The sequence below is a fragment of the Bombus huntii genome, chromosome 3 (assembly GCF_024542735.1).
Source record: "Bombus huntii isolate Logan2020A chromosome 3, iyBomHunt1.1, whole genome shotgun sequence".
NCBI lineage: Eukaryota > Metazoa > Arthropoda > Insecta > Hymenoptera > Apidae > Bombus > Bombus huntii.
Window position 1 is genome coordinate 15,829,305 of NC_066240.1, and position 26,718 is coordinate 15,856,022.

At 35.0% G+C, this 26,718-nt stretch overlaps 1 protein-coding gene across 1 annotated transcript in view; it reads left to right on the plus strand.

The window, feature by feature from the left end:
* Positions 1–26,718, plus strand: part of LOC126863695 (tRNA dimethylallyltransferase) — a 117,666-nt gene that overhangs the window by 44,344 nt on the left and 46,604 nt on the right. The window contains exon 5 of the mRNA XM_050614106.1: positions 26,058–26,193. Coding sequence (XP_050470063.1) covers positions 26,058–26,193 — 136 coding nt within the window. The remainder of the gene's footprint in view (positions 1–26,057; positions 26,194–26,718) is intronic.

Sequence of the window (26,718 nt, forward strand, 5' to 3'; positions counted from 1 at the left end):
CCATTAATTTTACGTGAAACGCGGACTCTGTTTTCGCGAGGCTAAAGCATACGGTGATTGTTCCTTCAAGGTTGTTTATTGTTTTTACCAATCGTATTTGTGCTCGAAGTGCGTTACGTTTTTTTATGATTGCTTCCAGTTGATTACATGAAAGCAGCATGAAGTTTACGAGAAGCGTAAAGATTGTTGTAAGTGATACAAACTTATTTCGTACACTTTTAATGGCAGAAAAGTGATATAGGGATACGGTGAAGAAGACGTTGGTCTTAAAAGTAGGAGTTACGATGTACTAAAAGAAACATTGAAGGCTCTTGGTATGTATAAAATTTATCAAAATGAGTGGAACGTTAAGAAAATATAGACGAAGAAATTAGCGCCGACACGGATATTAAACGACTCTTGGAAATTCCCGCTCATAGTCATAATATTAATAAATTAGGATTCACCATAATGTAAATTGACTGAAAAAAGAATTGCAATTGGAAATTCCAATTCCAGTTCCATTAACTATTTAAGAAACATAACGTATATACACTTTGATTCTGTTTAATTTACCCAATTATCGTAGTCACGGATTTTTCACGATAATCTTATTGAGAAACAAATTGACTACAATATTGTTGCAATTCTCTTCCAGACCGAGGAAACCTTAAATCTCTGATTTATAGTATATCTATTTATTTTATTTATTATCTATATTTATTATCTATATTCTATTTATTTTATTTATTTATTATCTATATATTTTATAAAAATATTAACGGTTATATATGTATAACAAATATAACAAATGGGTTAATTCAAAGTTTTCCCAAATGTTACCGTGCCAGTTTCCGGCACAACATGGTAGAAGCGTTTCATTGTTTTCACCCTCTTCGCTTCCGAATCCTTGCGGTCGTTTGCGTTTTCTCCGTGGACTACGATGGCGTTTCACGACCGAGAAGTTGACAGCCTTGAAACGATCAAAAGATCAGCCGAAAGGGAGCACGATGAATTTTCTTGAAACGGAGGCTATAAATCAGACTTTTGTTAGCAGGTGGTCCGTATGGTTTGTTCGTCCGTGATGCCATCCGAAACGACCTCCGGAGTTACGGAATTTCTGACACAATTCACGGTTTCGGCATTGCTAATTCGACAGAGCTAATTGTTACTGTACCCCATTTAACTTTATTTGGAACACTTTAAGGACCAGCCAGAGCCAGTTTCGCGTTAATATCGATTCGAAGGAGATTAAGTGACTTACTTACGTTACTACATAAAAGGGATATCACTTTTCCCCACATTTTCTTCTTTCCTCCTATATCGTTTTAATTTTGTCGGCGTTAATTATCGCGCAAACGCCGGAATTCAGATACAACGGCGTTTATACGACGTGATGAATTCTAATTAACATAATAGGATTGGTCGAAGCACGAAAACCGGATACATATTATCGGAATCTTTGATCTTTTACACCGATGCTTGTTTCGTGAAATGTCTCTTTAGCTACATGCTTCTGCATCTTTTAACCATTCCTGTTCTACGGAGAAATTATTCTCCATTCATATTTACATATATATGAATAATGTTTTATGTAAATCGTTACGTATAGTTTTAAATTTGAAATTTGAAAATTGAAATTGCTAAGTATTTTCATCATTTTGGTCGTATCGACACACAATATATTTTGACCTATATCAACAACGGGAGAATGAAAGATTCATAGTGGCTGGTTTTCTCGATGCTTTCTCCAACATCGATGATACCGTCGAAGATCGGTTGCGAACGGAAGTGACGCGAGTTCGAATCGAATTGTTACGAAACTCAAGGACTCGAGAATCTTTTTTAGGATCTCTCTTGTATCGTCGCAAGATCGCTGGGGCATCGACCTGATTCAGATACGAGAAGGAACGAGCAACCGAGGCCAAGCAATACTAATTTCACTGAATCAGCACTCGAGATAAGCTGCCAGCTGGTTCAATGATTTATAGCCACTCCTAAACAAATTATGTAGATCGCGGTATTTGATTAGCGCCAAGCAGATAGCACACAGAGGCCGATGTTGGTACACGGAGTCGCGAAACCTCGCAGTGAAACCGAATGTTAGTAGATAAAGTCTTTACCTTGCGACACTACCAAATCACCCGAGTCTTTATTCTCATCTCGTTTGACTTCAACTCGATCTTCACGATTTTCTACATACAAATAAGTTCAAAATATTTAGAGATAGATTTTAATCGAGTAAAAAAGAATGGAATAATAATTATTTGTCCTGTTCCTTGAACAAACAGGAGAATAACATATATATATATATATATATATATATATATATATATATAAGTGATATAGGTCAATATAGAAGGTAAAGAGAGAATTGTAATGGTGTGCATGGAAGAAACGTGTGACGTGTCGACGCGTGAAAGTTCCGCTCGCGTAATACGGGCTTAAGTTCGAGTAGTAAAGGGAATGCCCTGTCTTTATCGCAGCCGGTGTTTCAGCATTGACCCCGCTGCCTTAATAAAGCAGCGGGTTTTCGATTCGATCTGTCTGGACACGCCCAGTGATCCTTTCACGCTTCTTTCCCAACTTACCCGATCGTTCTCTCTCTGTCCCTTTCTCTTTTTCTCCTCGTCTTTCGCGTCGTCGCTTAACCAGCATGTCTCTGTCTCGTGATTCTTAACCTCTTCTTATATGCGGCAAAGACGAATAAGTTTCGCGCACGTTTTCGTCGACGGCCAAAAAACAACCCAGTCTCTCTGTGTAACACTTCCTTTGTCGTGACTTCTGACCGATTTATTCGCGACGTTTGTATTCGTTACGAGAATTATAACGTAGATGTCTCATTCTAACCCTTTTCTGTTTTCCTTTTTCCACGCGAGTTTCCTAATTATTAATGAGATTTACGATTAAAGGGGGAAAATAAAGGAGAATGTTGCGGGATAATTTTATTGCGAGTAGCAAGATCAATATTCGATACTTTAGTCTGCCAATAGAGCAACAAAATGTAGTTTAATTTCAGTTTATAATGTGTTTATTAATTATAGGTTGAAGTTTATCAATTTAATTTCGTTTATAATGGACGTGATACGTGAACGAAAAGATAATTTCTTTGTTGTTTTTTTAAATCAAGATGTCGAAGCTGCTAGGAATTAGATTAGTTTCTTAATGATGGTCTTATGAAACCACTTATGATTTATTAAAAACTCACAGAGCGTATAAAAACTACTTGCTCGGAGCTTGTACGTTACAGTTAGAAGTCATTTTATATCCTGTTTAAAATAATAATGCGGTGAAACGCTGATTATCCTGACGCGGATTACATGGACACAGATCATCCAGAGTGTCGATTACACGGAAATTGATTCCTTGATCCGCCGATTATCCGAACATGTAAATTGAGATCGTGCATATAAGTTAGCGATTAAATAAAGGAAAACAAAGTTATATTCATGAAGCTTTTCCTTGAAAACGAATCGTGTTATGTTTTACAAAAGAATCAGGTATTTATCGGAGATAATGTATTAATCAGCGTCGAGTAATGGTTAAACAAGATAATTGATATTTTAATACACAGACAATATTTCTACTTGTGATAGTTAATTGATATGCAACCCCAGGTACATCGATCGTTGAGATTTCTCTTCTTTTCCTTATTGACAGCATTTCAATATGCTATTTTTGACACAGGGGAGAGGAAGAAAAAATGTGTGAAAAAATATTGCATGTATTTTAGATCTCAAATATTTGAATTCCTCAAACGACGTTTACATTTACGCGATTAAACCTAGTTTTAATCGTTCAGATTTCATTCTACATTTCGTATCTTAGCTCTGTAGCATTAAAATTTTATTTATTTACGGAAAGAAAATGTAATTCATTAAAAATCTGTCCTTTAATCTGAAATTTTACAATTACTAATTATATTTATGTAACAGATAAGCAATTCATATGTTAGATTAAAATACATTAATAAGATATTGTACAATAATACGGCGATAATCAAATAAAATGGTGATTATTTTTGTTTGCTTATCAAATAAGAATTCAATAAAGACAATCGATTAGAAAACAGAAGTTTGAATGAGCGCAATACAATAGTTCTTCACGATACTCAAGTATCCTTTATTCTTCTGAGTAATTACACTCGATGTACAAGTATCCGAGGAATTCTTTCATATTAATAAAAATTCCCTCGCCCGTCTCGGACAATTTCAATAAACGTTATTTCACATACCGCGCTTGCAACACAAGCGAAGCTCATTCATTATCCATTCATCCAAACATTTTTCTCGTTCGTTAAATACAGCCTCGCAAATTCATTAACGTGAAAGGAAACTTTATCTTCGCCATGTATTCCCTCTTCGTTTTCATCTTTTCGTTCAATTTGCTGTATGAATAGCAAAATTCATCAACGCTCGTACATAAAGTATCTTCCATCTGCAATTACGTAACGTGTTCATCGATAATACATGCGGACGAACGCTGATACGTCGACAAAAAATACCGAGTTTTTCCACGGTAATTTCCCGCGAAGGTGGAATAAGATTTTTCAGTAAGACAGGATAAAACTTTAATGGGGATATTATACTGTGGCAGGCGCTCGCTTTCTTTTTCACATATTTTCGCAAGGAATTTGTACAAATTATTTTATCATTGTTCAATATATAACAAATTTATATTTATCTACGTTTCGGTAATATTCACAAATCTTCTGAAAGAGAACCAACCAAAATTGCCGATGCTGTAAATATACAAACGCGCCTGTTCGCTCCTTTATCTGCTTCGACAAAATCAATTATGTTTATGAATATTTACAAATGCTTCTTCCTTAATGAGTTAATAAATGTTAGAGGATTTGATAATCTCTTAAAATAGTTTTTAAGTTTACATAAGTTTTCATATGTGTTCTAGTATTTATGAACATGGGTCACATCTCTGAGGCATTATCTTTCTCAAAAATCCAGAAGTAGAAAAAAGAAACTGACTTTCTAAGGGTCTAAAATAGAATACGCCCTTAAGCTGCGTTTCGACGTTTCGATGGGAATCGTTGGCGAGAATTTCCATGTGAAAAGATGGTAGTAGGTACCGAGTCGCACGCGCCGCGTTGTAAACTCTCTCGACACTCGGTGAGAAGGAAGAAAGCGCTAGAAGAAGCACGGAAAAATAGCGAGGAACGTCGGGTAGCATGAAAGTATTACTATACGAGGAGAATTTAGCAAGTCTCTCGATTCGCTATCGTTGAACATTGTCGCGCAGTTGTATTTATTTCGAAGTTTCCCATCTGCCCGTAGCCAGAGCCTGACAAATGCAGATATCTTTACTGCGTATTATTTCGCACTCTACAGGACTGATAACAGTGACTTAGCGCTATAAATTCTATTCTTCTTGCAATTGCTGGCCATGCTGTGGCAAAGTGTTGGCGGAGGGGAACCAACCGCCATCGTTGGGATACACGTGCATCTGGCTGGGTGAATTTATCAGCCAGCTTTCTTATTCCACGCTGTTCACCCCTCTCGATACCAGTGCAATTTCACGGGAACAGTTTACGGGTGCGTTTCGCGAAATCATGCGGAGAACTAGTGATATATGTAGTTCCTGAGCAGGGTAAATCCTTTATTCTAAAGCGACTGAATTATGTCGGAGGGCCTCCTAACAGGAAAGCTTCTGTTCTATTCTGTTTTGTACGCGATATTTATGGGATTTCGTGACTGTTGGGAACTTCAAACAGTTTGCTGTGGGATCTCGTGTGGAAGCTTTGAGAATCTTATCTTTAAACCTTTTGCATAATTAGAGTAATATTATTAACGAAATTTTAATATGTCACAAATATATTACAAATGATCGATATTTAAAAATTTCATTAGCGTTATAGAAAGCCACGACTGTTATGATTATATCGGACAAGTGTGATACGAATGTGGAAATGTATATATAATAGTAATTACAATATACTTATTGCAATATATATTTAATAAAAAATTAATATACCGCAGTACCGTGCAGTACCGATCGCTCTAAGTTCTTTTTGTTATATCTTGGTTTAGAGTTGGTAAAAATCAAAATTTTGTTTATTCAAACAAAAGTATTAATATCTAGCGAAAAAAGCCAGAACTAATTTTGGTCGGTACCGAACGATTTTCCTTTGATAGGCGTCCCACCGAATATCTTCAGATTTGTTTCAAACTTTACTGTATCATTATGATCATGATAGTCGAGTACCACAATAATACCAGCGAAATTGCAAAATGTTGTATAGCACGTGTAACGTATTCATAAAAGGCTTTTACTTACAAGTATTCGAATAAGTACTTTCGCGAGTCTGTGCGATAACTTTAGGTATCAAGATAGCGAATGCCACATTTTAAGGGTATTCGTAGAGAAAATATTTTAAAATAATTGCGCCTTCCATATGCATATCTCCAGTGACGAACGTAAGATAACCACACGATTAAGTTTTTGATTTCTGTGCATTGTGCAATCACACGCGCGTTGAAGTAACTGCCGTTACGACAAGTGTTGTAATGTTATGTAACGTAACAGTATAATAACGTATGCATAATGTATGCATAAGTAGCATAACGTATGCGGTGACGCTCGTAGACCTACGATAGAACTCAGACTTTTCATCATTTCTTTATTTTACTTTAAAAAGTTCCATAGAAATAAAGACAAACATTTCAACAATATTTTCGCAAGTATACAAATTCTCTCGTTTTTCTTCTATGTCCAATATGATTGTATAGAATTTTCCTTTGCATTACTCGACATCTTTGTAAGTGACACGAGGCTTCGTGGACAGAAACCAAAGTATATACGTACACATACGTATGTGCCCCCTATCCCTTTTCTACGCCTTGTCTGTGAGGCAAGGCTCCGCTGGGGTCATTTGATGGAAAGATATTGTATAGAACCAAGTGAAACAAGAAGAAATATTCAACGGCAATGTATTTCAACAAAGTTATAAAAGTAAGCAGAAAAAGTTACAAAGGAAATAAAATGCGTATTATTTTAACCCTAGGTTTATGGACATTTCGATTACGTCAAATTGACGCGTATGCGTAAACCTAGTAATAAAATGCACGGTAATTATTTAGAAAGTCGGTACCATCTTGGATCTCGATGACTTCTTTAACATGTCGTAGAAATCAATATTTTAAACGACTATTTTCCTTCCCTTCGTTCCTTTAGATTTGGAGATATTTCCAGGAAAACTGTCGGTACCATTGCAGTGAATTCTGCTTATATCACGCATCCGTGACAGCGTATACGTTAGTATTGGTTGTCCTACGGCGGCCGAATAAATGACACCTAACCCAAACCTATATAAACTATAAACAAAAGATAAGAATTAGGTTTGGGTTAGGCGTTATCTTATCCGGTCGCCGCCATGAGGCGGCTGACAACCAATACTAACGCATACGTTGTCACGGAAACACAATTATAGGAAGAATTCAGTGTAGTGATACCGATAGTTTTTCGCACATACTTGGAAACTAAGGTCAAGTGGTGGTTACATGTATGGATAAAAGTTGTTCAGAATCATACTCCCGACAATATACTAAAAGATCATTGAAATCCAAAGTGGTGGCAATTATTCCAAATAATTGCACTCTTCGTTTATATATCAAACTGGTATCAAAAAATCAATTTTATTGAATTCATGTTCAAGTTAATGTCTGCAGAATGACGTCCTACCACTACTTACCGTATTTATCATTCAACAATATCGTCACACTTTTAAATGTGCTCACTCGCATTCGCAACAAGTACTGGAAACTCATCAATAACAAGGCTTTCCCTAATATCTTCCGAACACCACTAAAAGATTCGAACACTTCTTATATCGTCACATTTACCGTTTTCCCTTAACGAGATCGAAGAAATATCATCAATTTGAAATCACGGCACATATTACTCCGGCCTCAAGAGATTTATATCTCCCCCGAACATCATAGTTCCTCAACCACTAGCCATAGATTCGCTTAAAATCGTCCGGTGCTTCCTTATTCTCTTATTACGAGGCTAAGATCCCAAAATCCCAATATACGAGGATATCGCCACGTTCGCGCTTTTTTCGCGATATAAGTCGTCACCGAATATTTCACCGCATTTCTGTCAATACGGTCGAGTCCTTCTCCACCTGAATCGTGAAAAAGGAGCACGAACTGGACGTGGGCACGCGACGGGAAAAAAGGGCGCCTCCACGAGAAATAAGAAGGGGATAAATAAGATCGGGAAGAAGGGAGAAAGAGAGAAAGTTGGCGAGATGAACAAAGGTCCAGACACAGAGAAAAGGGGAAATATTCCGGACGCGCTTCGCTGAGACAGGCAGGCCCTTGCAATCACTGTTTGAATCTTTGCCAAGCTTTCTCCGAACCTTTCGTGTCTCCTCCTATTTATCTACTCCTGTTCCACTGTCTCTTTTTCTATTTCCTATCGGCTCTTCGCCTCTTCTTCTCGCGTTCGAGACGTTGTCCTGCAGCCAGTAAACGCATACCGATTTCGAGGGACGTAATAGGCGATTTCACTTGATGAATATACTCGCGACCCATCCGGTCTAGACGGCATTAAACCATCGCTGCGAAGTGGAAACGATCATAAGGCCGAAAATAGGGGTTACCGAGGCGGTAACTCTATCTTACGTTTCCTTTAAGATCGATAAGGGCGAGTCGAGTGTTCCTCGAAAACGTGTCGGTTGTTCGATGTCCGGTTGATTTGCCGGCGAAGTGCACAAGATAGATTTTGATAGTTTGGATTTTGAAACGAAACGAATTTTTTAGAAATAATTCCATATTTTCTATTAGTCTTTATTGTGATCTAACATAGCTTGATTATCTAGGTTGTTGCGAGATAATGACCAAATATTTTAAATTGAATCAAGAAAAACAAAGGTGGCACAATGAAAGCTCCGAAATGGTAGACAAGATATTTTAGCTAGAGAGGAAAAATCACTCTCAATAAATTCTATTATACCTTTATTTAAAGGTAAAATTATAATTAGAAGGTAAATTATACTTATACTTAAAGCAAGTACTTACTAATAGATGAAACTCTAAGAAATTTAAAGTCAGTCTTATAATTGTGCGACAAATTACTTACTGTGCCCTCAGAAGTTTTAATTGTCCGCGTAAAGTTGATTTATATAACCTGGTTTATCTTTAATTTATCATTGTTTCCTTTATGTTTCTATTTATTTTTTCCGCTTGCGGCGTGTTATGCAAAAATGATTCAACTTGGCGATCGATTCATCTGGCTTCTCCTCGTCAGCGTCGTAACAAGCTACACCGCGCTAATACTTCGAAATATTTTTAATCGGCGACGCGATAATGGTTGTGCAATTTTAACCACTTTGTAGTAACATCGCTACATCATCGTAGTACTTTGTTTGTGTTACTATATCATTATCAGATAATACGTGCCTAGGTCATCGGTCTTTTAAAATTCTTTATTTTTTATCATAGCTGGACATCTCGTCGCATTTAAATTGAAAAATAAATATATCGCCTGGTAAATTATCTATGAACGAATGAATTTCGTAGAAACGAATTACTTATGTTCACTTTCCCATATTCAATTATTATTGCATTATATAACTTGTTATATTTTACTTTTTTATGATTTTGTAAAGATAATATAATGTACTTATAGTGTACTTGTTTTGTAGACGTCTTAATTCCTTTTCATTGCTATACTAGACGATGACCAAACGTTAACGATAGTAGACGATGAATCATTCTACTGCGCTTAATTTTGCAAGATAATGCAGTATAAATGAATAACATACTAACCCATATAAATGCATATATTAGAACGGAAACGCGTGCTAATATATTTCTGTAACTAGTAATTAATTAAAAAAATTCTTTTGGTTGTATCCAGGAAAATGTATATATATTTGCATACAAATCCGCGATCTATTCGTAACTTCTAACTCGTGTAATATGTAATCGACAATACTTTACGATTTGGTCGCTATTTTCGATTTAAAAAAGTGTCGTAAACGATTCTAAGTACCTTTATTCTTACGTTGGAACTACATCTGAACCTAACCTAAAACTAACTATATAAACGCAAATTAAGTGACAGAAAGTAAACGTAAACGGTTAAAGAAGTTCGATCGAATAGAAGTTTATTAATAAAATTGTAAAATAACAAAAAAATTACGAAACATATAACAAGTAGCATTAAAAAACATTAACGTATGGTTTGAGTTAAGGTTAGATTTAACTCTAGTGGACGAATCGTGAAATAAAAGTGACGAAATTTAATGCGGTTTATAGTAGATCGAAGTTTACGTAGTTTTAAATTGGATAAAAAGTATTTATAATTGTTAGCGCCATCTTTTTTGGTTTCTTAAAAAAAGAAGAGAGAAAAATACATAGCACATTTAATTGTCATAATATAATTCGTAGTAAAATTTTGTTGCAAACAGTCTCGTGTTAGATGATGTTTTGAGGCTTGGGCGGGATTCAAGGCGATTCTCGCGACGACATTGTAGCGTTCACACTGTTCACAGTCCATGGACGGGAGACGAGGCGTTACGACTGCAACTGCGTCTGTTCTGAGAGTCGATAGTCAGAAATAGCTGTATGTTTGTCGACAATAAACTGACAATTTGGTTGTTCATTTGGCATTCACATGGAAAAACGTGTCGCTCGAACAATGCGTCGTTTGTTGCAAATTGGTTGTGCATCGTTATTTTTTATTTCTTCTGTTTCATTACAAAATGACTTATTCACTCGATTAATTAGAAGATTAGTTTCATGAATTGGCAAATAGAGCCTTCCAATGTTTTGTGCGATGCAGACATGGATGGTACTCGAGTGTTTGCAGTTTGATAAATGACGTGTTTGTGCATGGATACGTCTGTATGAAAACATTTGACATAGTCCTTTGCAATGGAAATATTATACGAATTGAAGATGAAATTTTATTGGATATTCTTTATTTGGAGTTTTAGAAACATTGTCCAAAATAATAAAAGAATTAATTATTAGAAGAAATCGAAGAACAAAAATAAATAAAACATAGAAAAGCGTAGTAAAAATTAAGATAAACTGCGTTAGCTCTGGAAGTTTGTTGAAATATTTTTCATCAGGGTAGACGCGATTCTTTCGATCACGAAATTGATACTTATGACTTACTTGGCGAGTAAATGCTGGTCCTCCTTCGTCGAGTCGAGTTGCATCTCTTCGGAGCCGGTTTTACAGTTAAGGTACCGGCCTTGACTCCACGAACATTCAGGAAAAGGAATGTTAACAAACGGTTTACAGCTTCTCTGGTTCGGTCTTAGCTGCGACTCGATGACCACCATTAACCGCGAACGTTTCAATTTCTTTCGCATTTCCTGTCGTCCAAGTGGAACAGGCTCGAATTTCCATTGGATCAATTTTATTGACTCGCGTATCGCACGGTTACAGTACAATGTCCCATAATTTCTCCCTATTTCATCTTTCAATACGGCTATTATTTGGATGTAGTTATATCAAGCATTATTTAGTCTGTTATATTTATATTTCGTTATAATAGGTGTAAATTTCAAAAAAATTAACGAATCAGTAAAAGAACTGGAGATTTAATGGTAAAAAATCGCATATCACATATAAAAATCATAGCATCATCGTTATTGTCAATATTAGTAGAAAGTTAATAACCCAACATGTATCTCGGTATGAGACTTCAGAAGAAAAATTTTCATGTGAAGATTTTGTAAAGATAAATGGTTGAAATTTATTTTCAAGACTCTGTTAAGCAAAAGAAAAATGACATGTCTACTTGTGAGTCCTTTTTTCTTTTATTAATTATTACATTGAAGAGGAAATGATTAATAAGGATTTAGTGCAGTCGGTTTAGGTTAAGTGACAGAGGGTCGTTGTACTCCGAGGAAATGTCAAACCGCTAAACTGTTCGAAAACGTTAGTCGAGTATTTTAGTCAACCACCAACGCGTGGGGCGTAGAGACACATGTTTCAATTTTTATTCCATAGATTTAATATTACACTCGTTTAATTTTCAGCTTTTCGTAACAATTTACTCCTAACACAGATTCTTACGTAACTGCTTTAAAAATTGATATCATTCTATAATCGATCATCGCTCATCACGGAATTTCATAGAAAAAATATCGGCACATTTGTACATCACGGTACATTTTGCTCTTGTTTAGAATCCAAGCAACAAAAGGTCTAAACCGACGAGGAACGAACAAACCGAAGCGAGCGATAAAAAAGCGATTAAAAAAAACCTGACAGAAGAAGAATAAAAAAGGGAGGAAAGGCCCCCCAGCATGGCTACTCTTTCTAATTTTGAATCCCCATTCGATCCAGACATCGGTCTTGATTCACGCCGGTCCCTCGAGATGCTACGTGTGTTGTTTTTCCTGTGACGAAACGCCGGGAAACATTCGCGCGCGACAAGACTGAAAGACAGCTAGGGAAAGAAAATGTTCGTGTGGGTGGCTCGACATAACACGTGCGTACGCGTGTGACGCGTGCTGCGTTCAAGTTCCGTACGTTTACGCTCGTGCGTGTTTCGAGCGAAACGTAGTCGAACCGACAGTTTCTCTGGCGTTTACGTAACTAGGCAGGGCGTGTTCCTCCTGATAAATTCCATAGCGATAGGAACGCGCCATAATTGTAGGTCGGAATCAAGAGATCGATCGAGTAATGGATCGAATAGAAGAACTATATGAAGATTTAAGGATCGATAGGGGTAAATAGAAATTACGTATACCCTCGAGTATTGGGGCTCCTGCTGGTTTTGTTAGAAATGTAATGTCGCATGGAGATTGCCAGGAAAATGATTAATCGATCAAAATTTTCTTTTCATGCAGAGTATGTAATAAAGTTGGCAGAAGTTGTTTGCAAAAAGATAATGAATTAACACATTAGTATGGAAATTTTTTCGCACTAAATATTTCTGAGTGTATATATATATATATATATATATATATATATATATATATATATATATATATATATACACACACACATGTATGGATAATAAGGCTTCACTGAAAGTTTAATTAAGTTGCCTTAAATGGGAGCAATTTTTTATATTTGTAATAGTCATTGAAAATTGTATTATTTGAAACGAGGTGGTAAAAATTGCTTAAAAATGATTTAGGTTACGATATATTCAGGTTTTATATGTATATATTTAACAGTTTGCAAATACGAAGATGGAAGTAGATGCCGATGGCAAAATACGTTTTCCATCGGTATTGATAGCCCGTAAAAATGCTGTTCTCATGCTTCTTAACGTTATTTGACGTCTGGTAACTACGATCTGACAAATATCATGTTGCGGTTGCGGTTGAGTTTGCAGAATGAAGTATAATGTGATATTTTCCGTGGAATTTCTGTGTAAATCGTATTGTAACTTATGAAAGTAATATTGAAGTGGAATTTTCTGAGCGAATCCCGATACAATGCTGTATAATTGCTTACTATGTGTTAAATGTAATATATATTTTATTTTATTGTTACAAATCATTTGAGATGCGGGAATATTATCGCGATGTTTAGCGTTGTATTATCTAAATCTTATTGCTTGTCATTGGTTTGATTTCTCTTACTTATAATGAATATCTTTAAATTTATTTCTGATAAAAAAGAACGATGTGAAAACAAAGTGTATACATCGAGGGAAATTCAAGCTCCACATGCAGATACATTTTAGTTGATCCACAAGGAATCAGGTTTCTCAATTGAACGTGTCCTCCAATATAATTCCAGTTTCATCGACCATAAACCAGTTTTAAATCGAGTACGTGGGAGAGAACTTTTCGTGACGCGAAATGCTCGTTTCGCGCACCCAAATGTCCCTTGCTGAAAATACCATTGATTTTTAACGTCTTATGCAAATTCTTTTATTGCAATTAAACGATCTGTCGATACTATAAACATCGGTTTTGTGAAGTTTATTGTATCGCTCGAATTTTTTATCACGCAAAATAATCGAAGTACATATTGTACGAATGAAATATGTTATTATGTTAAAAATAATGAAATTCATGCTTAACTGGAGCTCATTGGAGTAAACATTCATTCATTTCGTTATAACAGATATGTATTCGAAGTTTATGATCAGTTAAAAAAAGATTAACCTATAAATTTCATAAAATCATATTGAATATAGAATTCATGTATATTTCCGCTGTAGTCAACAGAACATTGATTCTTGATTTTTTTCGATGCAGTCGTAATAATTGAATCAGTATAATATTCCATTCGATAATTGTATAATAACTTTTATATTTTATAAATAAGTGTAAGTGTTGCATTAGATTTGGTAGCGAAATATCGATTGGGTATAAATTAATGAAATAAGAGATCCATTACACTCGAAAATTAGATTAAGTTACGATTTTATCTTTATCTATACGTTCAATTAACTAGAATTAACTCAGGAACATAAAATTGAATTTCGATCGAACTAAGCCCTAAATCCAATCAACGTGTCAAACGTTCATACAGATCCAGAATTTCTTAAATTGAAGAAATTGAGTCGTATAACATCTTTTTCTCTTTCTTATCGTTAGCATCGTTAGATTCTTCATTATCTTTCAATCAATAAACGCGACGCAACGCGCATAAAAACATAGAGTTTCAAACGAAGCAAAAAGTTATAAAAAGAAGAGAAAAAACAAAGAAGCGATTATAATTCCTTCATCACTTTCTGAATCATCGAAGCAGAAAATTTGTCCGCGTAGGTTATGAATAACTAATAATCCATCGTCGCACGCGAACGCTTCATGTAAATACCTGTGCACAATGTATGGTTCGATCAATTTTCTCGCAAGCATTAATTGCCCATAAAATACCTTTATTAATTTCACAGCCGGTTTGGAATGACACGTGTAACTGCAGGAAAATGATTAAACCCTTGCATGGCTTAGATCCGTCGATTTTATCCGCTTTGTTTTGTTCGCATTTCGTTCGATTTTATATCGACACGTAATTGATTGGTTCTCCTTTGTTATCTTTATTCCTTGCCTATCTACCATATATAATCGTTTTGTATCGTTAAACGGTGCTACATTTGCACAATAAAATTGTTAGTTACGCGCGCGGTTCAACATTCAAATTATTCTAACAAGGCGAGTTCAATATTTGCAAGCCAGCTGTTTAATTGAAATTGTAATCATTAGTAGATCTTGTTATCCTTTAAAAAAAAAAAAAAAAAAGATGGAATATTATAGAGACTGGTGTTCGGTAGTTTTCGAGATATTAAAACTTGGAGTTTCTACTAGGGATAACAGCAATTTTATGCACTGGGATTTATCTTTCTCTGAGTAAATTTCAATATAAAAGCTTCGTTTTATGAGATTAGATTGCAACTCATAAGAGTTGTATGTTCTGTACTCGTAGAATGTCTACGTCGATCGTATTAAAATTGGTAATCAATTTTTATAGCGATTGGTGCAACTGTGAATTTTCGATAAAAACGAGCGAAAGGGGAAAATCGAAATTTTTTGTGAACAGAATGACGAAATTCATCAATGATGTTTGAAGTTACAATAAATTTTAGAACTACCAACGACTGAGATATAAAAACTTACGGCAAAAAAGAAAAAAATGAAAGATATATAAGAATTGTCCATACATTTTACAAAAAATTATATTAAATCTCCAAACATCATAAATTCAATAATTGATATAGATCTATAAAATTTAGAATTGATCATTTTGACCATTTGATCGTCCAATGGGTGTCTCAAAGCTGTGTGTTACTTTCTTTGTTAGAACGTAGGGTGATTACACGCATGGCCAGCTATTGCGCGATCGTAATATTAATTTCGATCGCAAAAGGGGATTGCCGCTTTTCTTATCAGTTCGAACGATGATTTTTTATTTACCGTCCCCTATCAGTGAGCCGTCCTGTTTTCTAAAACTTGTTTCTGTTGCCTTTCAACTTTTTTCTCTTTTTCTCTCGTACCTTGGCCAGATCGTTCGACCGTACGCTAAACATTTATGCTCACTATGGTAGTTGCATGGTGTCTGTTCCAATTAGCTGTATCGACCGATAGAGAAACAGAGAGATAGTGTGTCAGGTGAAACGCTAAACTGGGTATTTATTAGAAGCGAAGACTAAATGTGAACAGGTGTTGTCCTGTATGCTCAGATTTGCTCCTGTGTCCATGTCGTTACTGTATACCATAGTGTATAGAATGGTTAGATGGATGTAAGTATTTAGATGACCCATGTAAGAGACACGAGAAAAGCGAGACTGTTTCACAACACTTTGAGAGGAAGAACATGTTAACATTGTAATGCGTTGTCAAGGTTTCGCGTGGAAAATCCAGGCTGTAATTGTGCGAGTTCTTCTTCGTAGTTTCCTGTATCAGAGATTTAGAAAAGGAATCACAATAATTGTACAGTTCATTAATTTTCTTAATTAATCTACGTTGAATACAAAAGTGTTCTAATTTTATTTGATTCGATAATAGGGAAGATCCTATTGTTTGATATAATTCTATATTTACCGCATAATAGTAATCGTGGAATTTGAGAATAGGATTTTAAATATAGCCGATACTGGAATATCGGTTCGAAATCCCGATATAAAAAAAAGAGTCTATGATTTTTTCGGGGCTACAAATAGGAAACAGACGCGAAAGCAGTTAACTTCAGACAGAAGTTACAAAACAATCTATAAAACAGGCATTTTTATGAGACTATATACTGTATACGATAATGCAAACTGGGATAAATTTTTATAGTGTTTGATTTTTGTTCTATATTCGGTGTGTCATAGATCTCTGTCTGTGCCTTTGATCTGAATTTATGTGGATTCCTTAGCTGTATCCTTCGGTGTTTAAACTGTATGAAACTATGATTACGAGGCTGAATTGTTGCTAGATTCGAAGGTAATGTTTATTAATTCTACGTTATTATCCTTTGCGATTGCTGGCTTCCATTTGATAATTAAGTATGAGGTAATTCAAGTATAGTTACGCGATGTACATAATTATGCTATGGGGTAAAGACATAAATGAAAAATTTCAAAGTAGCAAGCAGGAAGTTAATAATAACGTAGTTACGTAGTATATAGTAATAATCTGACCTCCCCGGTGAATTATATTATTTATAAAATTGTTTTCGTTGCTTTCGATGATATAGGAGCTGTTAATTAAAAATTAGACTAGATAAAAAAAGATAATATGCTACAATTCTTTTATTTGATGTGTTTATATGCAAGGAGAATCGTATTTCCACCTTAGGAAACTCATAGGAGCTGTATCCAAAAATCATAAATGTCCAACTCATGGTCTAAGATTGTACATTTTGAGTATTTAGTTCATTGGTATTTAAAATGTAGTACAATTAAAAAATTCGATACATTAGCAACAAATTCATTGCCACTATAAAAATTGCGTAATAAATTCTGACACGGAGAATTTCGAAATCGCTTGGGCAACGCTTTTAAAACGCTTTAGCAAAGTGCGCTTACAAAAAATTATTCTAGAATTTCAGTTTTTCTATTTTTAAAACGTAAAGCGAAGATAAAATATACCTAAGCAACTTCGAATTATTGACCTTTCAAAACTAGAGCAAGCCGCAAATTAATATCTGGAATTCGAAGCAGCGCCTCTCTCGCCGCTCCGAATCTGCGCCGGTTAGAAACGTCCTCCGCTTTCGCGATTCGTTATTCAGAGGAAAAGGACATTCTCTCCACGTCGCGTCGGTTCACCGGCCCATAAATAGCTCGCGGAGCAGAAGTGTAACACTTCCTATTCCTATCGGTATCGCGATTCTAGACATAGTTTCATCCGAGGCAGAACGTGCTCGTTACCGTGTCTCGAAGCAACTTCAACACGACTGCAGCAGTTCCGAAATGAGATCTTCGTCTTTCTCTCTTTCTCTTCTTCTCTTTCTCTCTCTCTCTCTTCAGCGTGTCCCCATAAATCATCGCCGATGAAAATACTTAGAGTGAAAGACAAGAGCGCCAACGGCGGAAGCGTGGTTAAACGTCGCGGCTATTACTGGTGTGCGGGTGGAATTACGTTACCCTTGTCTTTTATTAGCTGGCTGCGGTTCCCTTTCTTCCCGCTCGAGCCTCCCGCGGGATGACTAACGTCTATGCCCGTTACCCTGGCACAAAGCCAGAACGTTTCCCCGAGGAACGGATAGATTTTACTCGAGGTTCGTCCTCCTCTGTCTTGGCACAACCTTGGCCAAGCCAGGTACTCCTGTCATTGCCACGTGGAGAGACAACTTCTCTACGAGAACGTTGCTTCCTTCCAGCTCTTCTTCATCCGCGAGTTCTGATAAGAGATACGCTAGGTACCGAGAAATGAATTCTCATTCTGGATGGATGTGGAGATTCAAGATGTATGATAGCGAGATGAATATTCGATTACACTACGCGGGAAAATTTATGTTATTTTAACTATGTACAGTAACTACAAAAAGTATTGGCATATACCTGTATTTTCCAATGAAGCATTTTTCTAATCAAGTTTTACATTTCATTTTTCTGTTTGTAGTCATATGAAAGTGTTACTAAACGATTTAATATACCCGGCCGTAATTAATTAATATGCTATAACAAATATACGGAGTTTCTTTAAGTGGTCTTTTGTTCGTTGAGTATCTCTTGCTCTGTAAGACAAAATCTCGATAATTCAAAGACTTGTTCCCTTGAAATTCGAGTTAGCAAAGATCGGCTGTAACATCCATTTCACATTTAGAATCTGCACGGTGAGCGACTCGAAAATTTCACTCGATGACGAACGATAAATATCTGTAGCAAGCCAGACAGATTACAGTCATGGTTCCAATTCCACAATGTAACCAGATTCGATCGCTAATTGCCGCGATAATTTATAGAACTTACTCCCGCGATATTATTAATCGCCTGTCACGTAGTGTCTCCGCGGTGTGTCGAGAATGTCGCGGGAAGGATTTATAGCGAGCACGACGAAAACGCGAGTGGAAAGCGGCCTTTAGTCGTGCCACGAGAGCTGTTCGTAAAATTCTAATCTCGCATTATCTGCTACGTACGTTCTCTTTGCATATTTCGCCGTGGCCGCATTTATGCTTCCCCGAGAACGTTGGGGAAAGTCCGACGTAACGAATCACCATGGCGAATTCAGCGTAGCGCTCGCGCCTGTCTGTCGATGAATTTACGCTGACGTTATCTTCACCTATGCCCGTTTTCTTTTTTTCGTCGTTTTCGTTCCTTTCTTTTCTACGTTGTTGTTTGCACGAAATTGTAAAAGCTTCGTTCTATCGTACATGGCTGAAACACTTGGGTAAATGGAGATAGAACGTGGAAAATTTACACCACAGCGACGTTGAGAACGTATCTCGTTTCTGAGCCTCACTGGGGATGGTCTCCAAGTGTTTTGAAAGATCGGTGAAATTGTACAGTGGTTCGCAATAATTTGTACAATTAGAGAAATATTTAATGAATATATTATGTGTGTTGTACAAAACATTTTGAAATTTTATCAACAGTTTAACGAGACTCGACTATCATGATGTTACATATAGGTAGAATTTGGAACAAATCTGGAATCACGATGATGTGAATTGAATGTATACAACATATTATTATGAAAAATGTAATGGGTTTGTCTGCCAGTAAACATAATCGATATCTAATAGAATAAAATATTTCTTCAGATCGTATTTTAATATAACATTAAGCGAATTGGATAAATGTGATAATTTTATTTTAATTTTAATTATATATAATCGTGTTTGTACAGATTCGTTATGTAATTGTTTAAATGGAAGCTGAAATCACATTTCCATATGGTTCGATAGATTTTTTTTATTTATCGTCGATATTATCCTCGTGCGCAAAGTGTTCACGTGTTTCAATCTTATCGCATTTTGCAGTTATTTATATCAATAAAATCGCGGCATGTTCTTTCTCAACATGATATCAGTTTTATTATTCTACTCCTCACTTATCTTTCATTGCCAATTGTTATAACATATTGTATAATATATACAGGAAATAAGTGTCTCTTCTTTTTTCCTTATCTGTTATCGTTTACAAAAGAAGGATAAAATTGTTGTTCGTAACAATTCGTAATGAGCCAACTTTGTACCTAATCTGCGAGTATTGTAACAAAGTAGGAAATGTGAAGTAACGCGATAAGCTTTAAACATTTAAATTTATTTTCTTTTTTTCATGTATGTTTTCATTGCATACCTATACATGTTTGAAATAAATTATTAGACACATGTGACTCAAGTATTTAATTACTGTAATAATTTACTTACTTGTGATTTTAAATAATTGTATATCAGAAGCTAAGATATCGAAGTCAATCTATTTAAAATTTTGTTTATCAAACAAATACATTTCTTTTAAATTGTTCATATCATAATTATAATATATAGATATTTTCTAAATTAGAATGTTATGTAGATATTACGGACATTCGAATTATAGATAATAGAATAGCGACTTGTTATTATTTCACCGATTTTAGATATCTGTTTTATAATTAGAACTAGTCTTTGCTCGTAAAAGATAAAGTAATTTCATTAAAATACTAAGGATGTCTGTAAGTTTTTAAAAGAATTATCTGTTGTATCATCGTTTGCGTTGCAAAGGGATCTTTAAACTTAATCTTCTCTTCTTTCTGTATCATTAGATTCTGTAAGAAGGGTTTATGTCGTAAGAAGTTTTTCACTGAAAGAAATAATGACAGTCGTCACCTTTGACACCCTGAATACACTCGTAGTTCCAACATGTATTTCGATCTCATATAGTTCTAGTTATCATACTAAAAGCGATAACTTCAGTCATTCCTACAAAATGTTGTGTTTAACAATTTTATGTATGTACATATCATTTTCGAGACACGAGATATTTAGGTTAATATAAAATAGAAATAGACAAAAAGATTACTGATTTGCATAGCCATTTTTAATTTCAATTTGTAACGTAGAAACTAATGATTGCTACACATAGGATGATCGATATCAAGAAAATAATATTCTATGGACCATCAGATACAATGGAACGTTTTGTAGCATTCCATTACCAATTATTCTTTTTTAACAAACTATATTTAATATTCATAACTAAGCTGATAATCGATTGAATTTCAACAGACCCATAAGCATTGCTATCATGTCATATTATTTCCATTCGTAATAAATGATCTCAGGCTAATCGAACTTATCATCTAACCATTGAATCCTTTCATTCGCACGAAACCAGTCTAATCGCCAAGAAACAACAGTAACCGGCTGTTACAATCCGCTCTGTTCGATCCATTTGTCCGCCAGCAAATCCACCAGTCGTGGGAGTGACATAATGCTCGGGTGCTGTTGGATTAACTTGTCTCTCCGAAGAGAAAGTACGCTTTTCCGCTCTGTTCTCCTGACTCTTACCTTTTCCAATTCTTCTCGATTGCACCGTCTTGGAATTTTGCAATAATTCGTTGCACGACTCGCGTCTGATTCTTATAAAACATAACGAAAGAAAAGGGAAAATAGATTACTGAGCTATATTACAGATGCTGAACAAAGACTAGAGGAGAGAGACACGATAAATCACAATTCAAGTATTTTGGAGAAATAATTTGAAAGTTGAAGATATTTTCAGCCTATTCCACATGAAAATAATCTATTCGTCTGATTTTGAGATTACATTTTTATCTTTGTCATTCTCCTAAACGCTGAATTAAGTTAAATTAACATGAAAATTCAAACTAATATTAGTTTCTTAGAAAAAATTCTGGTTATTTTCAAACAGTTTGTATATTCCAAACTATCAGATTAGTCCCTTCAGCTTCGTTTTAATCACCAAGTGGTATAAAGATTAGAAAATTAACAAAAACGGACTTGTCATATTCCTTTCGTATCTTTAAGTAGTAAATGTGATCGTTAACCAAATATTTTCTAATGGAATTCTGTATATCTATGAAATATTTTATACACGTATAACGTATACAATATGGACCTGAAACTTCTCTATGGCAAGTGTTCAAATACTTTCGTGAGCCAACGTATACGTATAGACGGAGACTTTCCTTTTTCTTTCTTCCCTTGGTTTTCCCCATGTAACAATACGACGGCATAGCCGCGAATCGTCTGCTTCTCATCGAACTCTTCTCATCGAACGCGTGTTCCGGATGTGCTGGAACAAAGTGCCACGATCCCATCCCACTGGTTCATCGGCCGAATTATTAAGCCTATTCGTGAGCTAATCGACCGGACCAGAGTTCATCCAGCAGCCCGCCCATATGTCAAAATACGGAGATACATAAGTTGTTACTAAATCGTGCCACCAACTGACTAATTAAACGAAGCTCTTATGAAACTGATAATACATATCGGTATGTATCTCGCGACACCACCAACATTATCGTTCCGTTTTGACCCCGATTTGACGATATTTGGATCCCTGACTCTTCTTATCGATTCGTTCTTTCTTTGTCCACTTTGCTGTGCATCGTATGTACAATAACTATAGTTTCTGGAAAAAAATGGGCAACAACCCTTGAGCTTCCTCGACGAAAGATTGGAAAATAAAGATCGATTTATGAAATAGCTACAAATTTTCAAAGTTACCATTTTTAAATACACTGTGAACCCAGATCCTATCCGGAGCGTTTATGGTAAAAGATTATATCGGTTTCTGATATGTTTATAGATTTATATATATCCGAAATTAGTATTTTTAAGTACTCTGGAAACGTAAGTTCCATTGGAAATCTTTTATGGTGACAAATGACAGTGATTTATAGAATAACTGAAAATCCCCCAAATCAATATTCTGAAATGTGCTCACAATGGGAGGTGGGTGGTATTTATTTGAGAAATCAATTATCGTTTATTGGAATTTGTTTGTAATTTGTAGTTTTATTGCCTCGTGCATGATACCGGATGATAATTTTCTTACATGCAATCAGAACACAAATGGTACAACGAGTAATGCAAACGAAAGTCGATCCCAGTATCTATCACCTACGCAATCATCTATCTGAGTGTAACCTTTGCTTCGATAACCCTATGTTACACACGCATTTTCTTATAAACAGATCGAGGTATGTAAGCAACTTTAATTGTTTATACGTTTAAGATTATCGAGTGTTTACATTTAATATTTATGTATTTATAGAAAAACACAGTGCAATACATTTAATTTCAACATTTTCATCCATCACAAACATCCACTTACGAGCATTCATCTTTGTGTCAATATGTCAAGAGAAAAATTTCCGCTCGATAAGATGCCTGGCTATTATTATTTTTGTTTCAACTGTCAAAGCTTGACAACTTGATTCGTGGAAGTTGAACTTTGTATTGGGAAATATTTGCTCTCTATTTGACGAAGATCTGTCGGTACATATTACCTTGGATTAAAAGAGCAAGTGCGTTTTGCAAACGTATACATATCGATTCACGTGATATGGTAAGCCTTCGGTGTTGAACGCTATTTGACTTTGACCCACTTATCGTTTCGTAGTTTGACGATGACATTAAATTAATTATCGGCGTGCTATATCGACTGTTTAGACGTTAAAAACTTCGATTACGAACGTGCACAACCGCCCTCTAACATCCGAAAATAAGTGGTGCTCGAATCTTCGAATTCCTCGAATTTGTTTCTTGGCGCCACGCTCAAAATGCTTCGCCATGAAATGAATGAATAATGTTGAAAATGGAAATTGTGTCCGTTTTTTCGTCGACGGTGGATACCTGCAGCCGATCGGATTTCGTTTGTTTGTGGAAACGAAACCGACGCGGAACGATCGGGAGAGAATCACGCACGGCGTGTTGCATAATAAATGTGCGCATAATCGAGCTCTGAACTAAATTCGTATTATTGGTTTACCGAAATGAGCGATATTATTAAGAAAAGGATATTGAGGAAATTAATTTGAAATAGAAACTTTGTCATAGAAAATTATTGATTCTTCAACCATTTAGTTATGGAAACAAATTATTTTTTAATAGAACGTCTTCCATGGTTATGGCTTACTATTAAAAAAGGGTTGAAACGGCACCATGAATCGTGATAATGCTTTCGTCAAATTCTGGAATTTTGTTGGATAAAATTGTAACAGCATCGTCATAAGATTGTTTTTTATTTTTGAAAAAGATAAAGGGGAACAGAATTTATTTATAACTCTTCATTTTCCACGATGATTGTCCACTTTTCTACTATTTCGATCCTCTTCTTTTTTAAATCTCTTCTACCTTTTGTTGAGGTTTTAAAATACGTTATTTATGAGAAAATCTGGAATTGTAGCATCAAAATGTGTGCACGTATTATATAATGTAATATAAACATACTTATATATTTTATAACGTTATAATAAATCATAGATACTATAAACCACTTTTATCGTGTATAGGAAATTTGATCGAAGCTTTACGACGTGTTCAGAGTTTAAAACAAAAATAAACACTATAAAATATCATGTCAGTCTCAAGGTAGTGGCATAAAGTTTTATGTCATGAGACATTTTTGAAATTCAGGGCCAAACTCTTTCATTCCAACAATGAACTTCAAATCGAATTTTATGAATTTTAATTTCATTTCAAGTTTAATATTATTAAATAAATAACATATGTGACCGTAGGACGATTAATTCTTACATTCATTTAATATATTATTTCATTCAACCAATCGCTGTTCGAGGGGCGTTTGCAAAAATAGAAACTGGCAACGAAAATTCAAATTTCACGATTATTCCAATATATATGTACATCATCGTGTATGATAAATGTAGTTGTATTACACGTGTTGGTCGCAAACTAGGTTGGGGTTCCCCTTAGAAAATCTTACAGTTTCATGGATTTTATAAAGGAGGAAATATGATACTTTGAAGACACGTAAATAACGTATAAAGTTCATAACTTATTCTCTGTATAAAGATCGTTTCTACTGAATTGCAAAAAATTCCATAATTTTATAACAAGTAAAAAAAAATATTTTGAAATGAAAATAGATAAAAAGATAAACATCTGTTATAGTATATTATAATCATAGAATAGAATCGAGAAATAATTTATTTACAAATGAATAAGATTGTATCACATGCAAAAATACAGTGAACAAATAAATCTTTAAAATACATAAAATTTCATGATACTAGTCTCGTTTGATTAAAAGATAGAAGAAGAAGGGAAAAGAAGGGAAAAACTGAATTGATCTCCGGAACTACGGGGGCTGATGTCCCTTGCTTCCACCATTATCTCTACAGCGCTGTTCCACGATGGTGATTGCTATTAGGCCTAGTATTCTGCATCATGTTGCGTTACGCTATGATAGATACACGTCCACTTTAAGTGCGACTTGCTGTAACATTATGCTATGATACGTTTTGCCTGTATTACCAACGTAAAAATAATCATGGTATTGCTAAATAAATAATTACAGGATGTTGGGATGTTCGTAGCGAAGCTATTTCCTTCTAATAGGACTATTTCTTGCTCATTGTCATAGATAATGTGCCGGTATTTTACAAATCGAGTGAATTTTATGTATCCCTAGCGTGATTTTAAGCGACCGTTACTCCACTTAAACAGCTGTTGTAATTTTCACGCGAGCAATTAGCTTTCTACTCTGTTACGGTAGTCTTTTAACTTGAATTTGCCAACGAGCAGAAATTGAATCGGCTTTTGGGTTAAGAAACTGTGCGAATTGTATTTTTAAAGATTCAGGTTGAAATTTGGAATTACCTTAAATCTGACAGTCTGAAATTTGAAGTTGAGGTAACTTTCATTTGTTGTAGACAATATGTTCGATCAAACACGAACACTGAATTATTTGCAGTAATATCGCCGAGGAAATTATTCCATAAAATGTTCGAATAATGAAACAAAAAACGGACAAAGATATCTAACATTTTTTCGTCACCTCTTATCCAAATCGCACATATCACTAAAATTACTTTCTAAAATAACTGTTCTGCAATAAAAACGCGGATTAGACCTTGCGAACCAAACTTTAACAATTAGTGATAAGCTTGTTTGCTTGAAATTAAAGACTCTTAGCAACAGTTTTATAATGGAGACAAACACCGAGGGTTCGGAAAAAAGAGAAAAGGAAAGATCTTGTTCCAAATAACGTTTACTTTTTTATTCTTTTTGCAGATCTTTGGAAGTGTTCAAGCAATATGGCGTAAAACATTCGGAGCTATTGAAAGCTCAAAGAACAGCCGGTGGTTCTGGATTAGGTGGTCCTTTGAGACATGAGAACTCCATACTCTTATGGCTCCAGTGTGATATGGTAAGTGTTTCATTACGTAATAATTAATAACTCATAGGAATTATGTTTCACCCTTAAATGCATCTGGACAATTTAATTGAAAATTTAATTTAAATTATATTTTCTACGTATTTTATAACTTTTTTTTACAAGAATACAAAAGCTATACATTTTTTATTCTCTGTAATAGGTAGCAGTTTAATGGATAAATAGACAAATAAATTATTTTTGTATAATTTTTTGATATGTAAGTAATTTTAAAGTGTTTTCTTATATCTAGAAAAATCATGCATTTAAGGTTTAAGATAGAATTTCTAAAACGATTATTCGATTATTATATGCATATACATAAAAGATTTACGATTGAATTATTTTTTAAAGAAAAAATTCAGTTGCAGGAGGGTGTATCTATAATTATCTAAATCAAATTTTAATATCGTTTATGTTTCATTACGTTAAATTACCCTAACGTTTATTTTTTGTGCCAATTTAAATCCTACGATTTAGATCTAATCTCGTCAAAAATCAACATTAGTCGAAATCACA